This window comes from Xenopus tropicalis, chromosome 7, assembly GCF_000004195.4.
Source record: "Xenopus tropicalis strain Nigerian chromosome 7, UCB_Xtro_10.0, whole genome shotgun sequence".
NCBI classification, from domain to species: Eukaryota; Metazoa; Chordata; class Amphibia; order Anura; family Pipidae; genus Xenopus; species Xenopus tropicalis.
In genome coordinates, this window is record NC_030683.2 from 53,689,826 (window position 1) to 53,709,427 (window position 19,602).

At 39.6% G+C, this 19,602-nt stretch overlaps 1 protein-coding gene across 1 annotated transcript in view; it reads left to right on the forward strand.

The window, feature by feature from the left end:
• The first annotated feature begins 646 nt into the window (after positions 1-646).
• Positions 647-19,602, forward strand: part of polr3a (polymerase (RNA) III (DNA directed) polypeptide A, 155kDa) — a 65,688-nt gene continuing 46,732 nt past the window's right edge. Inside the window, 12 exon segments of the mRNA NM_001102708.1 lie at positions 647-756; positions 3,435-3,570; positions 3,800-3,937; positions 7,165-7,336; positions 9,058-9,212; positions 10,102-10,341; positions 10,558-10,720; positions 10,885-11,021; positions 12,497-12,600; positions 14,383-14,524; positions 17,304-17,444; positions 17,555-17,624. Of these exon segments, the coding sequence (NP_001096178.1) occupies positions 716-756; positions 3,435-3,570; positions 3,800-3,937; positions 7,165-7,336; positions 9,058-9,212; positions 10,102-10,341; positions 10,558-10,720; positions 10,885-11,021; positions 12,497-12,600; positions 14,383-14,524; positions 17,304-17,444; positions 17,555-17,624 (1,639 nt within the window). The 5' untranslated portion in view covers positions 647-715.

The window sequence follows — 19,602 nt, forward strand, 5'->3', positions numbered from 1 at the left end:
CATAGAGGGAAGAACTGGGGATTATCATACATTTTTACTAAATTTAACAACACATGTACTTATAGACATTATTCACTAAGACAATCCTACAGAATATAGTACATTACACCAACCTATATGCTGAGCAGTTTGTTGCCCAAAATCCCCTACCAAACAGTTTATGTGGGAATTTTGTGGAGACATGGGCCTCATAAAACATTTTTATTTAAATTTGTTACACTGTTATATTCATGTTTCTCATTTACTATAACCTGCCTATCTATTGCTTTTTACACATCTGTTTGATGCAGGGGTCAGTAGGGATCATGTCTTCGAAAGGAGAGCTAAACATTCACAGCATGTCCTTCTCCATGAATTAAGGCAGGTATCGTCTTGTGTAGAAGAGATACTATTAACACTCGCCAATAGGATTGTACATACAATCTCACACAAAAAAAAAATATATATTGTTAGGTAAACAGTAACACGATGTTTTTCCAGATCCAAATTGTCTTAAAATTGAACATTTAAACTAAACACCATTAGATGGCGCTGTATGAAAAACATTAAACTCTATGAAATTCAGTATCCGCTTTTTAGTGTATGTGGATGTATCTATGGTGTGTGCGTCCCGGAAGTATTTTGTTACAGCATGGCTGCTTGAAGTATTTCTAGATAGGTGATTTCACGTGTTAACGCTGTGGGTTTTGACTCGGCAGCAGTGAGAACCGCAAAGATGAAGGAGCAATTCAGAGAGACAGATGTGGCGAAAAAGATGTAAGTAAGAATTAGTCGCTGAGTGTAGAGGCGAAATTAGGGTAAAGCAAATGCTCTTGTCTTAAGGTTGGAGCGGGGATGGATGTCATTTTGTATCTTGAAGTCTAGAAGTGTTAAATAAATGCAAAGCCAAACGGTGGGGGAATTCGAGTTAATGTTTAGGAAGCGAGAATGGACATTTTTCGAATGTTAGAAGTTGCTTTTATGCCTGTGTATAAATTAGTGAGTAAAGTAAGTGATATGAATATGTAGTTCGTATATTAGATATCACTATTCAAGGAGGTTCGTCATGTAAGTGTAGGGACATACATATCGCCAGGGTAAGGTTGCTCAGCAAACCAAGCTGTGGATAGTTATCATGTGCTTGTGCTGTGGGGAGGCAGGGGCATATGGAGGCAAGTGCAGAAATGGCTTTAATGACTTTCCAAAATAGACGGTTGCAATATATACATATTATTGTCTGATTCATCTTCCAAACAACCTTAAAAATATTCACCTAAAACCTGTCAATCCTGCACCCATAAGATGTGTCCCATTATATAAGCATATCTGCAGCATTAATCATTGATTGGTCCTGTTTTATTTATATGCAGATAAGGCTAAAACCCACTACTTCACCTGCCATCACTTCCAGGTTAACTTGGCAAGCAATCTCTTTGTGGTTTTATTTTCTAAAATCAACATGGATACAACTGACTGTGTGACATAAATATCACTGTTAAAAGCACCCATTTATTCCGAGTTCCCTAAATTCCCTGCCTAGGTTTTACTTTGCTTACTGTTTTTATCCAGATGCTAATAAAATCACCTCTAGTAACCTTACTGTATTTGACCCTTTCTCACACAAGAGATGACCAAAATACTCATCTGTTCTTATCTCATATAGACGACTATAGCTCACTGCTCTGTGTTCTTACCCTATTTAAATTGACAGATCTCCAGTCCTGTAAATATTGCTGCCAGACCTTTTCTCCTGCTCCACAGGTGCTGCCCTTTTCTGCCAGTTTTTGCACTGGCTATTCGTCATTCACATTTAATTACAAAGCACGCCACTTCAATAACTAAGTACACCCGCCTTCATAACTTGTGTGCTGAGCCCCAAAAGTTAGCAGGGGTGGCAGAAAAGCTACTCATGGGAACTTGACCCAAACTACTGGTTATTAAACTGGAAATTTGGTTATTCTATTGATGCAGCTCTGTTTGGATCCCCTCCAGTGCTGTAAAAGTAAGTGTGGGGGATAGTGAGGGGGGGGCGCGGCATTGCATAAGCCGCCTCAGGGTGGCAGAGAGGCAAGAATTGCCCCTAGTGCAGAGCAATACCTTCCTTTCTTCTCATCATTAATTCTTAACAATTCAGCATGCAGGGCTTTTTGCGTGCTGCACTCTTTCTCAGAAATGCATCCTCTTGTTCTCATTCTGATCCCAGGTCCTGCAGGCCTTTAAAGGAGAAGGAAAGGCTAAGTCACTTGGGAGTGCCAAAATGTCAGGCACCCCCAAGCCACTTAAATCGCTTTCCTTTTACCCCGGGCTGGTGCCCCTGTTAGGAGAGAACAGCACCAGCCCGGGGTAGCAGTGAGCGCTTCCTTCCTGTTTTGTGCGCTTGCGCATGCGCAGTAGAGTAAAAAGGCGAACTTTAACAAGAAAGTCGGCTTTTCACTCTAATGCGCATGCGACGGCCCAGGGATTTCACCGGCAGAAGAAAGACGAAGAAGGAAGCGCTCACTGCAAGTACCCCGGGCTAGTGCTGTTTTCTCCTAACAGGGGCACCAGCCCGGGGCATTCCCAGCCTATTATCCTAAACCCATTTATTTGATCATGTTCCTAACCCTTAAATATTTTCTCTCTCTCTTTCTTGATTTTCCCAGTGCCATCTTGACCAGCAGGGCCTTACAACCCACCTTAAGCTGCCCATACATGCACCGATGATATCGTATGAAACAAGGTTTCGCATAATATTCAGTGTGTTTATGGGGGCCGACGAGATGACCGATATCAGCAAAAGCCTTGGATATTGGTTGTCTCGTCCATTGGGCAGGACAAAAGATATCTTATATATAAGATAGCTTATATATAAATAATTAAAATGTATATTAATTAACATCATTTTCACTGATATAGACCACTTGCTCTCATCGCTTTTCCATACTACCCCTCCCCCCCCCGCATTCCTTGCATATTTCTCTGCTTTACTGATACTCGGTTTGCTTTTTTTTTAACTTTTAATGTGCTGTGCCGGCAATGCTCCCTCTCTTTAGGTACCTTAAGATCAGTCAGTTGTTTAAGTGTGTTCAAATCCATGTTCAGAAAAAAATCACTTTTGAAGGTGAAGTAAAGGTTTCAGATACTTGTTAGTACACTTCATGTTTACAGAAAATACTTGTCCTTCCTCATTGAAACCTTTTTTTTCCTTTATCCAATTTTGTAATTTTATGAGGGATGAATTTGGCTTCAGTGATTAAATGCAGGTCACATGCAATGTTGCTGTCCCCCAGGTTTAGGAACCACAGAGAGTGCTACATGTTTACAAGCAGGTACAATCATTAATCAATACACATACTGTATGAGTAATTAAAAGAGGCCTTAGTTCTTGCACATGTATGTATGTATGGCTTCCTTATCTTCCTTATCCTTTGATTAATATACCATGGTACATTTTTTTAACCAATTTCCCATTACAGAAGCCACATCTGTTTTGGTGTGAAGTCAGCAGAGCAGATGCGCCAGCAAGCACATATCCAAATTGTAAGCAAGAGTCTTTACAGCCAGGATAACAACCACACACCCCTTGCTTTTGGAGTCCTAGATCATCGCATGGTAACTATAAAATAATTAAATACTTTCCTTGGGGAAAAATTAAATAACAAAGAATCAACGGTAAATGTGCTACCAGCCATACCACAACTGTCATTTTCGTACAGATATTAAATAAACAAGCTCACCGGCAAATTGTACCTCTGCCAAGTGTCATTTTACACATGTTTTGTCTTACCTCTTTAAAGATCTGAAAATCTGTAAGTGATTATTGTTCTGTTATGCACCTCAGGGAACCAGTGAGAAAGATCGCCACTGCCAGACATGTGGAAAGAACTTGGCAGAATGTCTTGGTCATTATGGCTACCTTGACCTGGAGCTACCATGTTTCCATGTGGGGTATTTCAAGGCTGTGATTGGCATTTTGCAGGTGAGATCTGCTTTTGATGGGATGTTCGTGAATAAACACATTTCAAATCTTAATTATGGATGCACCTTTTTATAAGTAACACCAGTTTAATGTAGGGGCATATTTATTGTGAGGTTTGACATATCTTATATTGATATAATCATTTATCCATATGTTCATATACTTTGATATACCTTGGAGCTTAGCATATCATACTCCATTTTAGAAATATATCTCCATTTTGTAACTGCATACAGCAAGGCTTAAACATCTAGAACATAATATTTGTAATTGGATAGAGAACTGGCTGAAGGATAGAGTACAAAGAGTGGTGGTAAATGGAACATTTTCTAATTGGGCCAGTGTGGTTAGTGGAGTACCGTAGGGGTCAGTCCTTGGCCCTTTGCTTTTTAACTTGTTTATTAATGACCTGGAGGGGGGCATAGAAAGTACTGTTTCTATTTTTGCTGATGACACTAAATTGTGCAAAACTATAAGTTCCATGCAGGATGCTGCCGCTTTGCAGAGCGATTTGACAAAATTGGAAAACTGGGCAGCAAACTGGAAAATGAGGTTCAATGTTGATAAGTGCAAAGTTATGCACTTTGGTAGAAATAATATAAACGCGAACTATCTACTGAATGGTAGTGTGTTGGGGGCATCCTTAATGGAGAAGGATCTAGGGGTTTTTGTAGATCACAAGTTGTCTAATTCCAGGCAGTGTCATTCTGGGGCTACTACAGCAAATAAAGTGCTGTCTTGTATAAAAAAGGGCATTGACTCAAGGGATGAGAACATATTTTTGCCTCTTTATAGATCCCTGGTAAGGCCTCACCTTGAGTATGCAGTGCAGTTTTGGGCTCCAGTCCTTAAGAAGGATATTAATGAGCTGGAGAGAGTGCAGAGACGTGCAACTAAACTGGTAAAGGGGATGGAAGATTTAAGCTATGAGGTTAGACTGTCGAGGTTGGGGTTGTTTTCTCTGGAAAAGAGGCGCTTGCGAGGGGACATGATTACTCTGTACAAGTACATTAGAGGGGATTATAGGCAGTTGGGGGATGTTCTTTTTTCCCATAAAAACAATCAGCGCACCAGAGGTCACCCCTATAGATTAGAGGAACAGAGCTTCCATTTGAAGCAGCGTAGGTGGTTTTTCACGGTGAGGGCAGTGAGGCTGTGGAATGCCCTTCCTAGTGATGTGGTAATGGCAGACTCTGTTAATGCCTTTAAGAGGGGCCTGAACAAGCAGAATATCCAAGGCTATTGTGATACTAATATCTACAGTTAGTATTACTGATTGTATATATAGTTTATGTATGTGAGTGTATAGATTGGTAAGTATAGGTTGTGTGCTGGGTTTACTCGGATGGGTTGAACTTGATGGACAATGGTCTTTTTTCAACCCTATGTAACTATGTAAAAATCTCACAATAGTTTGTTTTTTCCAAATAATACCCCTGCATGACTTGCATATTGTGAAATACATATTATGTATCTTATTAGTTACATTCCTGTCTGGTACAGGCCATCCTTGAAGGCCATCTTTGAAACTACAATGGTCTTTTTCTATTTGCTATAACACACCCCTATGTATTTGTGTGTACACAGAAGGTTATAAAAGTTATGATCATGTAACAATGAATTGAACAAGTTTGAACTTCCATTGTGGTTGCGTCCTTCTTGTTCCTGTGCACGTCTTTGTCCTGGCAGGAGAGCTCCCACAGGTCCCTACACAGTCTGTGGTCAGGAACCCTACCATTTATCAAACAGTAACAACAAGGGCTCGCCACAGTTCACAAGTAACATTTTGGGAGAATATTTATCAAAACGTGAAAGAGTTTCCTGAGGTAACAGATTCTATGACTTGAAGTCCTAACACCCAATCTTCTCCACTCTGGGGAAGAGGTGATGTCCCAGCCTGGAGCTGGAGGAGACATGGTGGGTGGTGAAAATTTATTGGGAACAGAGAGACTTCAGTGTCCAGGTTCAACATGCTTGATAATTGTCAGCATCCATACTACCCCCCCCCCCCAAGTGACTTAAATCGCTTACCTTTTACCCCGGGCTGGTGCCCCTGTTAGGAGAGAACAGCACCAGCCCGGGGTAGCAGCGAGTGCTTCCTTCCTGTTTCGCGTGCATGCGCAGTAGAGTGAAAAGCCGATCTTTAACAAGAAAGTCGGCTTTTCACTTGAATGCGCAATCGCCGGCCCAGGGATTTTGCCGGGAGAAGCAAGTGCTTGCTGCAGGTACTAGATAATTCCCAGCCTATTACCCTAAACCCATTTATTTGAGCATGTAAGGGCCTTACAACCCACCTTAAAGGAGAATGCAAGTCACAATTTAAAAAGCATACTGCCCAATAGTCCTCCTACTGATTAGTAAAAACGCCATACTTTTAGCTCACCTAATCAAATATTTACTCAGTCACACTTCACATTTTCTAGAACAGGCAGCCATCTCTAAAAAGGTATTCTCCCTTCCTTTTCCTCCTTGCTTCATACTGCACATGTGTTTCATTCCCTCCCCTCTGCCAGATCCGCTTCTGATTGGCTGGTGGGTATGTGTAGCTCAGAACAGGAGACAGGATCAAGTTACACACATGCTCAGAGAATAGGAAGGCTGCCGCTGGCAGCCTACAGGAAGGGGAGAGAGATTTCAGTGATGTCACTGTAGTCTTCACACTGCTGTAGGCTGTCAGCCCCATATCTCAGAGAAGCAAGCAGGGATCTGGGAATTTAGATATGCAGTAAGTACTTAAAAAGAATGCCTTTAGACTTACTTTTAATTTATATTAACCTTTCATTGTCCTTTTAAGCTGGCCATACATGCACCGATATTATCTTATGAAACAATATTTTGCATAATATTCAGTGTGTATATGGTGGACTGACGAGATGACAATATTGGCAAAAGCCTTGGATATTGGTTGTCTCATCCATTGGGTGGGACAAAAGATAGTGCTATATAAATAATTAAATATTAAAGAATGAGTAAACAAAAGTTGGTTCAGAGACCAATAGCTACTTTAAAGTCAGGAAGGATTTTTTTTTTTCCTCTTCAGGTGGTAAATTGGAGAGTCTTCAGAAGGGTTTTAGACATAAAAAGTTGAATTTGATGTTACTTGCTGTATCTTGATGTATCTTTTTATTTAACCTAAGTTGCTATGTGATTATCCTGACAAGCGGTTTAATTTGTTAAAACTGATATTGTGACTTTTAAATTTAATCTAACCACTTACTGTACCACAGATGATTTGTAAAACTTGTTCCCGCATATTGCTGAACGCTGAAGAAAGGAAACAGTTTCTAGATTTCCTGAAGAGGCCTGGCCTTACATACCTTCAGAAACGAGGTCTAAAAAAGAAAATCTCTGACAAATGCCGCAAGAAAACAGTTTGTCTTTATTGTGGGGCCTATAATGGTAAGAAATGGAGAATGCAGTTCTACAATTAATATTGGCTTCTAGTGGTCTATTTTGCTAGATAGCTGCTAGATATTGCTGAAAATTCTTTGTTCTACTGGTTGTGGTAAAACCATTTTACTGTGTTCATGTTGATACCTATGGAATGCCAAACAGTGAATACTACTTTAAAGATGACTGAAATACTGATAGCTAATTCCTTGAGCTGGCATTATTAGCAGCAGTATCAGTGGTTTTATTAGATGCTTTTGCTAATGCTTTTGCCATTTTACACCAGTACTACCCTGTGTACAGTATTTTCCACTGTGAGCCATCCTTTCAGAAAGCTCATGAATTGGGCAGTCTAGTCAACTTGATCCTACTCTAGAGCAACAGGCGCCTTTCATAGTTTTCTTTCCTTTCTCATCAGTGTAACAGTGGTTAAGACTTCAAAATTACTTAGTGGGTTAATGGAGAATGTAATCTGCATAAATAGGACCCCGGAATGCCTATATTATAGTGTTACACTGTCCTTTGCTAAACCGACTCCAAACCTCTAGTTTCTGCAGAAGAAAGATGGCAGGAACATTCACAAGCTGTCGTGTGGAAAGACATTCTCATTGGTTCTTAAAATACAATAATATGAGAGATGACAGAAAATTCTCAACTGAGCATACCTAATACATCCATACTGATTAGATTTGAATCAGAACCTCTATTCACAAACCAGACATTGTAGGTACTTTTTACATGTATGCTCCAGCAATTTTTCTGCTTTACTCTATTCATTTGCCTCTTCGGTGTGTGATCTGGGTCTAAGTCTACAATAAACTACTGCAGTTACTCTAAAGAATCCTTTTATAGTAGCCCCACAACCTACCAACATGCCATATGGGTTATATGGCTGACTGTACAAATTTAAATTATATACCTTGTAACTATTGTAAAGTTCTGTAAAGCTCTAGGCCCACTGCCTCCATCCCATTATGTTTTCTTAATTTTCCTTTTCCAAGTTGTAAAGTTAAAACAAGCTAAAAACTTCAAACTTTAAAAACTTCTAAAAAGACTTAGGGTCAGATTCATTCTCAAGTACGAGTTTGAATCCCGAAATGGGTAAAATTCGGATTAGATACGATAATTTCTGATCGGAAATGTCACAAAAATGCTTACGAAAAAATCGTAATAGTCACGATAATATCGTATTGGCGATCCGAAAGTCACAAAATTTTCGTATCCGAACAATTGTAACAGTGGGAAAACCTTTCTGACTTTCTGATCCTTCTGTGCTTGTTTTTGGAAGCCCCCATAGGACTCAATGGCACTCTGCAGCTCCAACCTGGCCAAAGGAAAGTCACGATAACAAAACTTTAATGAATCCAAAACTTTCATATTCATTGCGACAAATACGATTTCTGCGTAAAGTTTGTCGCAAAGTATGAAAAAGTTGCGTGAATTAATGAAAAATAAGCAGAACATAAGCACAGTTCTATAAATTAGAAAAAATACAATTTTTTTTGTATTCGGAATCATCAATCGTACTTTGATAAATGTGCCCCTTAGTGTTAAAACTTTCACTCCCATGATTCTATGTCATGCACATTGCTTCATCTGTGCGTTGTATATTATACTGGTGTGTAATTTTTTATTTGTGCAAGCTCTTTAAATTGCCTTGGTGCTCTTATAATGTACCATGTATGAGACTTTAATGAGGAATTTCTTTTGTATCTGACTGTCCTTTACAGGATCAGTAAAGAAGTGTGGCTTACTAAAAATCATCCATGAGAAGTACAAGACCACTAAAAAAGTAGTGGATCCTATGGTGTCTCATTTTCTTCAGTCATTTGATACTGCCATAGAACACAACAAGGAAGTAGAGTCTTTACTTGGTCGAGCGCAGGTGAGTGGCTTTTTGAAGTAAGGCCAGTGTTTCTTGCTGCATTTATTTTCAAGGGTGATTATAATGTCAAGGAAAGTCGCCAAGTTGGCGCCAAGGAAAGGCTTAATCTTATTGTTTCCCCATAAGATGCATACACCTTTGCTGAATTATTTGCCCACAGTAATGCCTCCTTCACTTACTTGGAGCTTCAGAAACTTTTTCACAACACTGTACAAACCCCCACTATGTTTCTTATCTTTGTGCTGTTAGTGCACATGTGCCACAATTACCCTTGCTGACCTGCATCACCATCGGAGAGAGATCCTTCCAAAGAGCCTGTGGGACTATAGCAACCGATGCTAACTATGTAATTAGCTGGGTTGCTTTTGAAAATGGGCAATTGGAATGTCAGTCAGGAAGAATAGAATGGAAAGCTCCCTCTTCTAGTCAGTGATTTCTGCTCATGCTTCAATTCCCTGCAAGATAAGACTGCACAGAATCACAGTCTTTGTACAGAGTGCTACTGTATGGGTATTTTAGAATTTACTAGTTGCCAATATTTTTGCAAAGAAGCTTCTGCTGCATGAAACTCAATATGATTTAAGGTAAACGAACAGCATTTCATAGCATCTTATAGTTTGCCATTTCAAATGAGAGGCAGGTTTTTTTTTTTCCCCGTGGGCCGGAGCTCCAGACCAGGGAAAAAACATTTTGATTTCACTGGAGGGTGCTAATCATGTTTGCACTCCTTAGTAAATACGAGTTTCCATGTCTATTAATGCCCCATATTGACAGGATATTAAAAAAAATCCTCTTTTAAAAGCCTTGTATTCTGATATTTGCTCCTAACTATTTTTAACCTATCTTCCTTTTTCTAGTCGTTAACCTATGCCTTTATTTATTTTTTTAGGAGAATCTGAACCCATTAATAGTGTTAAATCTATTGAGGCAAATCCCAGCTGAGGACATTCCTCTACTGCTCATGAACCCAGAAGCTGGAAAACCTAGTGACCTAATCCTGACACGCCTGCTTGTTCCCCCACTTTGTATACGCCCCTCTGTAGTGAGTGACCTTAAATCTGGCACCAATGAGGATGACCTTACTATGAAACTAACAGAGATCATCTTTTTAAATGATGTCATAAAGAAGGTGAGAAACTCCAGATTATAATTTACAGAACACATATACTTGTCAGCTCCCTTCTAATAAAAAAAAAATGTAATTTTTTTGGCATGGCATAAACACAGGTTTTTATGCATTCATTATTTAGTTATGTCTAATTCAGCTGCCGTTTTTTTTTGTTTTTTTTTATTAAGTCGCCATTGACATTGGACTCACTGCATTTCTTTTACCTCAAATTTGTAGCATAGAATTACAGGTGCAAAAACACAGATGATTATGGAAGACTGGGACTTTCTGCAGTTGCAGTGTGCTTTGTATATTAACAGTGAGTTGTCTGGGATTCCCATGAACATGGCACCAAAGAAATGGACTCGTGGTTTTGTCCAGAGGCTTAAAGGAAAACAAGGTGAGATGCCTTTAGGGTTTTATTAATGAAAAATAAAGCCATTTTAATGTGTTGGTATTAAAGAAATGTTAAATACTTTTAAATACATCGTTCTTTTAAGTTTGTCTGTTTGCATATTATTGTGCGACTGTGTGATCTAGTGCTCCAATTTCTTTTCAATGCAGGTCGCTTCAGAGGTAACTTATCGGGAAAGAGAGTAGATTTCTCTGGCCGAACTGTGATTTCTCCAGATCCCAATCTGCGCATTGATGAGGTTGCTGTTCCAGTCCATGTTGCCAAAATACTGACTTTTCCAGAAAAGGTGACACTCTAGTACCATACCTTCAGATAATCCTTTTTTTTTTATTTTTTAGCTGCTTTTGCTTCAGTGGGAACAAAAGCAAAAAAAAGTGGATGATTTAAATTTCAAAGACAAAAGAATAAGCACAGCAATATAAATAAAAGCTGAAGAGGAGAGCATGATGACTGTGTTTTGTTTTTTTTTTTTTTTTTTTTTGAGTATAAGATAAGTCTGATAAGTTGTTGGGTTTGGTGGTAGTAAGTAAGTGCACCTGTACTTCAATTGGCAATTTCAACACCTGTACTATCTTGTTTTGGTATTTATTATATATCTATCAGGAGCACAGTGGCAGGCACATGCAGGATCAGTTACTCTTTATGTTCAGAATTAATTTATGAATATCTTTGATCCATCACTGCAAAAGATAAGACATTTTCTCTTTGTGCTGCCTAATTCATCCTCTACTATAGGCATGCTTCAGCACTGCCATTCTCACTATCACACACTTTCATATTGTGATTTTTTTTAGGGTGATCTGTATACTTCTGAGCTGCCTCCCCATTTAGGGTAATATCAGGGCAGCTCCTTTTGGCATTAACTCTCCCTGTAGTATGCCTTAGCACTATTTTTATGTCAACACAAGTTTCCAGTATGTGCTGCTATAGCACTGCCTCCAAAGAATCTCAGTCACTCTTAAAGGATAAGTAACACTAAAAAATTAAAAAGTAAAAAATCCATTCTACCCTGCCCCAATAATTGCCCTATCCTGCAAACCATTTATTATTTTGAATGCTTTAGTACAAAATACCTGTTAAAACTTGGCTTCCAGTCATTTGAATAAAGGTGATACTGCGATGCAGGGGAAGTATCGGGGGAAGCAGCCACTATGTGGCGATTGATCGAGCCTAGCCTGACTCCTTCTTATACAGAAGCAAGGCTAGACATGGCTGTATAATTCATGCAGCAAAAAGCTCCCTCTCATCCTCATGGGTCTTTTTGGGGGTCATATTCAATTCCATTTTTCACTGTGAATTTTCCTACCAGGAAAAGATAACAACAAATATCAGAATGGTAACTCTTTCTGCCATCTCCAAGTCAAACATATCAAACCGAAACTGCAGTACTCGTATGGTTTTCCGGCACGGAAAGCCATGGACTAACGGGCAACGAAATTAATGTTTTGGCAAGGAACAAACCCTTCTTTTTCATTTTGTCCATTATGGTTCACCCACATTTAGAGGAAAAAGACTATCAAGGCCCTAAGTGTCTACCTAGGCTCATGCTAATCAGGCCTCAGCAGGCCAAAGTGCTTGCATGGTCATCCATGTATACCGTTCACAGTAATAGGGAGTGTCTGCTGGGCTATAAGTTTTTTTGTCCAATTTGTTTCCCATGCATGATGGAAAATACAGGATGGTATTATAATGTCCTATAGCATTTCCATAACTTGCTTACTAATGCTTCTTATGACTTGTTTGCATTTTCATTTTCAACAGGTTAACCAGGCAAATATGCAGTTAATGAGGAAATTAGTACAGAATGGACCTGACGTTCATCCAGGTGCTAACTTCATTCAGCAGAGACATACGCAGATGAAAAGGTTAGTCTCTTTCTGTTTTACCTCATTTTCCTGTACAAGCAATTTTCTGCTGAGCAACGAACTGCAGTATGATGGAAATACATTAATTTTTTGATATTACTATATCCGCAACCCTGGCAGATTAAAAAATGTGTTTGACTAAGGCTCGCTTTAGTTGCCTTTTGCTGTAGTAAGAAATAAGAGAATAATATAAGTGTATTAAGGCAGTGAAAGTTTGTGCCATTAGAGAAGAGCCATTTACTGAAATTTCAGTAGATTCTTTCTATCTTCTCTGATTTTTTCACACAACTGTAATCAGTAAGGGTCTTGGCCAAGATTTAACCTGCTGTATACATGGGTTACATCTCTTGCTTCAGTGTTCTGTTTGTCAATTTCTGAGCCACATCCCCTATTCCCACTTAAAGTCACTCCAAGTTTTTGCTGCTTTATTGCCTGCTTTAGTATTTCTTTGCTAAACACTCATCATCATAATTGCTGCAGTAAAATGTCTCACTTCTCTTTTGCATTGTCAGCACTAAAGAGGTTAAAAAGCTCATTCTTTCTTATGATTATGCTTTTATTTTCTCCTGTCTGGTTACCTCTGTGATGCCCAGCATATGGCTGCCTACACCAGGCCCACCCTCCCAGTATGGGGAGTACATTGTTTGACCCTTGATGAATTTTAAAGGGCACCTATAATATAAAATGTTTTTCTGCTACCCTAGATGCAGGCAGTCTGCGCTAATGGATGAAACAATAGTAGTTTTTTTTTTCAGACATGCACACTATAGAGCGATGTTCTTCCAGTGCGGGCAGCCAATTTGGGAAACATGCATGTTCATAATAAGTATCCCACTTGGGATGTGCGTAAGGATCATATGTTTAATAGGTTCTATGAGAAATAATTATTATTATTATTCTTGTAATTAGGACTTGTAAAGCCTACATTTGGCTACAATGTTTATCAGTTTGGCACGTCTTCCCCCACCCAAATGGCATAATTTGTACTGCATATATCCCCTCCATTTGCCTGCACCATCACATTTTCCTAAACCAAATAGCAGCTTTCACCTGGTGGCCATTTTTACTCTGATACATAATTGGATACGTTTAAAACTGCAAACAGCCTACACACACAAAAACTCTTATTCGGCATACATTTCATCAAGAATACAGGCTCACATAGACAGAACTGTCTTTGATAAAAGTTCTGCTTTGTTTGAGCACTGTAATGGTAACGCTGAGCTCGGGAGAAAAAAATTGAAGCAGACCGCTAGAGCTGAGTTTCTATGGGAACCAGCAATGCCATCTCTTTACTGGCTGCTAGACTGGACAGCATGTTTAGTAATCTGAGCTTAGAACAACTGAGCATGCCCACAAGCCAACAGCCAAAGCAAATTCCTGAGTGGGTTACAGGAGGAGAGTGGGTTACAGGAGGAGAGTGGGTTACAGGAGGAGAGTGGGTTACAGGAGGAGAGTGGGTTACAGGAGGAGAATCAAATCTAAGTGATTAAGGGGATGTTGCAGCCTTACTATTAACCTCTGGATACCCAGTGTGGCAGGTATTGAAAGATTTTAAAGAGGCTGTTCACTCATTAAATTTTTGTGTGAGGGGTTTACATGTCCTTTAATTTAAAGTATGGGCTTGCTAGCCTGCACCTCTGGTGGGGAGAAAAACATTTTTATTTGATAAGTGCTCTTTTAAGGAGAATGCAAGTCAAAATTTAAAAAGTATACTGCCCAATAGTCCTCCTATTGTTTAGTATAAACGCCACACTTTTGTTTTGTTTTAACTTCGACTAGGTTTCTTAAATATGGAAACCGTGAGAAGATTGCACAGGAACTGAGGTTTGGAGACATTGTGGAGAGACATCTAATAGATGGAGATATTGTTCTGTTTAACAGACAGCCATCCCTACACAAGCTCAGCATCATGGCCCATATAGTGAGTGCCTAAAGTCATCATGTCTTTTAACAAAGGCACACTATGTTTTTGTTATTTTGAGTAATAAATACAGCATTCGTGTTGTAGTACGTTAGGAGAACTATACCCCCCGGGCACAAAAAGCACCCATAACTATGCCACCTTACCTCTCCCATATCGCATTGTTTTTAAGTTTAATGTCTGTCCCTATTGCTAACTGCTAGCTAAAAATGCAGAGAAGCGCCACGTACCTCGCCGACATAATCTTACCGCCTGAAGACAATTTGGATCTCTCCGCTGATACAAACCTGCTTGCGCAGTTGGAGGTGGCATGAAATCCACTTTAACTGCGCATGCGCAAGCAGGTTAGGTTAGTTAGGTCTGTGGTGAGACCAGAAGTGTCTTCAGTCAGTAAGATGATGTCGGGCAGGTTGGCGGCTGCGCTCCTCTGCATTATTACTCTGTACAAATACATTAGAGGGGATTATAGGCAGGTAGTGGGTGTTCTTTTTTCCCATAAAAACAGTCTACGCACCAGAGACCACCCCTTTAGATTAGAGGAACGGAGTTTCCATTTGAAGCAGCGTAGGTGGTTTTTCATGGTGAGGGCAGTGAGGTTGTCGAATGCCTTTCCTAGTGATGTTGTAATGGCAGATTCTGTTAATGAGGGGCCTGGATAAGTTCTTGAACAAGCATAGTATCCAAGGCTATTGTGATACTAATATCTACAGTTAGTATTAATGGTTATACAGTGGCTTGCAAAAGTATTCGGCCCCCTTGAACTTTTCCACATTTTGTCACATTACAGCCACAAACATGAATCAATTTTATTGGAATTCCACGTGAAAGACCAATACAAAGTGGTGTACACGTGAGAAGTGGAACGAAAATCATACATGATTCCAAACATTTTTTACAAATAAGTAACTGCAAAGTGGGGTGTGCGTAATTATTCAGCCCCCTTTGGTCTGAGTGCAGTCAGTTGCCCATAGACATTGCCTGATGAGTGCTAATGATTAAATAGAGTGCACCTGTGTGTAATCTAATGTCAGTACAAATACAGCTGCTCTGTGATGGCCTCAGAGGTTGTCTAAGAGAATATTGGGAGCAACAACACCATGAAGTCCAAAGAACACAACAGACAGGTCAGGGATAAATTTATTGAGAAATTTAAAGCAGGCTTAGGCTACAAAAAGATTTCCAAAGCCTTGAACATCCCACTGAGCACTGTTCAAGCGATCATTCAGAAATGGAAGGAGTATGGCACAACTGTAACCCTACCAAGACAAGGCCGTCCACCTAAACTCACAGGCCTAACAAGGAGAGCGCTGATCAGAAATGCAGCCAAGAGGCCCATGGTGACTCTGGACGAGCTGCAGAGATCTACAGCTCAGGTGGGGGAATCTGTCCATAGGACAACTATTAGTCGTGCACTGCACAAAGTTGGCCTTTATGGAAGAGTGGCAAGAAGAAAGCCATTGTTAACAGAAAACCATAAGAAGTCCCGTTTGCAGTTTGCCACAAGCCATGTGGGGGACACAGCAAACATGTGGAAGAAGGTGCTCTGGTCAGATAAGACCAAAATGGAACTTTTTGGCCAAAATGCAAAACGCTATGTGTGGCGGAAAACTAACACTGCACATCCCTCTGAACACACCATCCCCACTGTCAAATATGGTGGTGGCAGCATCATGCTCTGGGGGTGCTTCTCTTCAGCAGGGACAGGGAAGCTGGTCAGAGTTGATGGGAAGATGGATGGAGCCAAATACAGGGCAATCTTGGAAGAAAACCTCTTGGAGTCTGCAAAAGACTTGAGACTGGGGCGGAGGTTCACCTTCCAGCAGGACAACGACCCTAAACATAAAGCCACTGTATGTATATGTGTGTATATATATATATATATATATATATATATATATATAATGTGTGCTGGGTATATTTTTAAGGATTGAACTTGATGTAACTATGTAACTATTATTCGCTAGCAGAATAAAAACAATGCGATAAAGAAGAGGTGAGGGGGCTCTAGGCAGTGATAGTTATAGCTGACCATACATGAATTCTGGTCCAAAATAATGGAAACTCTGGCAAGCGAACTGGGGACGCCACAGGTAGTGGACCCAATAACTTGTTTGCTAGGAGTCGTAGACCAACACTATCCACCAACACGGGCAGCGTTAGGCTACGCATGCTCATGGTCTACGCCAAAAAAACCTGTAATTATGCACTGGATGCGGGGATACCCTTCCCTCCCTAACATTCTGGAGACGGCTGGTGGATGTAGCTCTTCCCCTCATTAAATTAACTTACAAAACAAGGGGTGCATATGACAAGTTTTACAAGATCTGAGGAAACTGGTGCAACCAAGTTTCTGGGGAAACTGGTGCAACTTGGACACATAACTCATCCCCTTAGATTGACCGACTTGACCATAACTAAACCCAGTCACCTATATAGCGAAAACTGCAGTGCCTAGCAATAGTATCCTTGCTTGTATATCAAACACTGTTTTATACTTTGTTGTTTTGTGTTGTAAAATTAATAAAAATTTACCTTTTTTGAAAAAAAAAAAGTTAAATGTGAACTACGCCTTTAAGATTGGTTAGATTACTTTTTGGACAAGCTACCGTAATCTCATGATCTGCAGTTAGTGTTTTGAAGTCTGTATATATTTATGGGTGTATTTTTATGCACTGGATATAATTTGATTTGGTAAGTTTTAGGACTTTTTTTTTTTTTCTCCACCAACTCTAATTAACTAAGTAGCTCTTATGTCCCTGATAAATGTGTACTCTTTTAGGCAAGAGTAAAACCACACAGAACATTTCGCTTCAATGAGTGTGTCTGCACTCCATACAATGCTGATTTCGATGGAGATGAAATGAACCTTCATTTGCCTCAAACTGAGGAGGCCAAAGCAGAAGCATATGTGTTAATGGGGGTAAGAGATTCTACTTAAGATATATTTCTTTATGGAAGTTCATATCTTGCACCTAATTGATTAGTTAATACAATCTAAAATGAACTGACATTTTATTTTTTGTATCTCAGACCAAAGCTAACTTGGTAACTCCTAGGAATGGAGAACCCCTGATTGCTGCGATCCAGGACTTCCTTACAGGTCTGTACAGATATATAGAGAATGATTATATAGCCATGAACGTTACTAAGCGTTATGTTGGGTGTATGTATTTTGTAATGCCTTTACAGAATAGCTGTTTAGAACAATACACTTTACAAGTATATACAACATAACTTGTCAGTGTTACTAAAAGAATTTCTTTATAATCTATTTTTGGATTATTATACATGTATGAGGAAATCCGGTTGCTTTGATTAATATTATTTATACCATTATTTTTTGGTGACTATTCTGTTTAATGATTGTGTGTCAGTATAATTGTATGTGTCTGACTAACTTAAGGGCCAGCTATACTTTAGGTAAAGATCCTGTGCATAATACAGTTCAGTCCATAAATATTTGGACAGAGACAACTTTTTTTTTTCTAATTTTGGTTCTGTACATTGCCACGATGAATTTTAAATGAAACAACACAAATGCAGTTGAAGTGCAGACTTTCAACTTTAATTCAGTGGGGTGAACAAAACGATTGCATAAAAATGTGAGGCCACTAAAGCATTTTTTCTAACACAATCCCTTCATTTCAAGGGCTCCAAAGTAATTGGACAATTAACTCAAAGGCTATTTCATGGGCAGGTGTTGACAATTCCGTTGTTATGTCATTATGAATTAAGCAGATAAAAGGCCTGGAATTGATTTGAGGTGTGGTGCTTGCATGTGGAAGATTTTGCTGTGAACAGACAACATGCAGTCAAAGGAGTGCTCCATGCAGGTAAAAGTAGCTACAGTATTAGGAGTGGAAAAATCTACAGTTTGGTACATCCTGATAAAGAAAGCAAGCATTGGCGAACTCGGAAACACAAAAAGACCTTGATGTCCATGGAAAACAACAGTGGTGGATGATCGTAGAATTATTTCCATGGTGAAGAGAAACCTCCTCACAACAGCCAACCAAGCCAACAACACTCTCCAGGGGGCAGGCGTATCGATATCCAAGTCTACCATATAGAGAAGACTGCATGAAAGTAAATACAGAGGGTGCACTGCAAGGTGCAAGCCTATCATAAGCCTCAAGAATAGAAAGGCAAGATTGGAACATCTAAAAAAAAAAACCCAGCACAGTTCTGGAAAAACATTCTTTGGACAGATGAAACCAAGATCAACCTATACCAGAATGATGGCAAGAAAAAAGTATGGAGAAGGCGTGGAACAGCTCATTATCCAAAGCATACCACATCATCTGTAAAACACGGTGATGGCTTGGGTGTGCATGGCTGCCAGTGGCACTGGGACCCTAGTGTTTATTGATGATGTGACAGAAGCAGCTGAATGAATTCTGAGGTGTTTAGAGACAAACTGTCTGCTCAAATCCCGCTAAATGCAGTCAAATTGATTGGGCAGTGTTTCATGGTACAGATGGACAATGACTCAAAACACAGAGCCAAAGCAACCCAAGAGTTTATTAAAGCAAAGAAGTGGAAGATTCTTGCATGGCCAAGGTGGTCACCTGATCTTAAGCCAACTAAGCATGCAATTCACTTGTTGAAGACTAAACTTCCGACAGAAAGCCCACAAACAAGCAGCAACTGAAAGCCGCTGCAGTAAAGGCCTGGCAGAGCATTAAAAAAGGTGGAAACCCAGCATCTGGTGATGTCCCTGTGTTCAAGACTTTACGCTGTCATTGCCAGCAAAGGGTTTTCAAACAAGTATTAGAAATAAACATTTTATTTCCAGTTGTTTAATTTGTCCAATTACTTTTGAGCCCCTGAAATTAAGGGATTGTGTTGAAAAAAAACAAACAAAAAAAAACGCATTACTTGCCTCACATTTTTATGCAATCAGCTTAATTCAGTGGGGTGAGCAAAACAAAAGTCTGCACTTCAACTACATGTTGTTGTAATATACAGAACCAAAATTAGAAAAGAGTTGTCTTTGCCCAAATATTTATGGACCTAACTGTATATTGTTAGAATAATCTTTGTGTGTTACTGCCCAAGATTACCCATGCTCTCAAGTA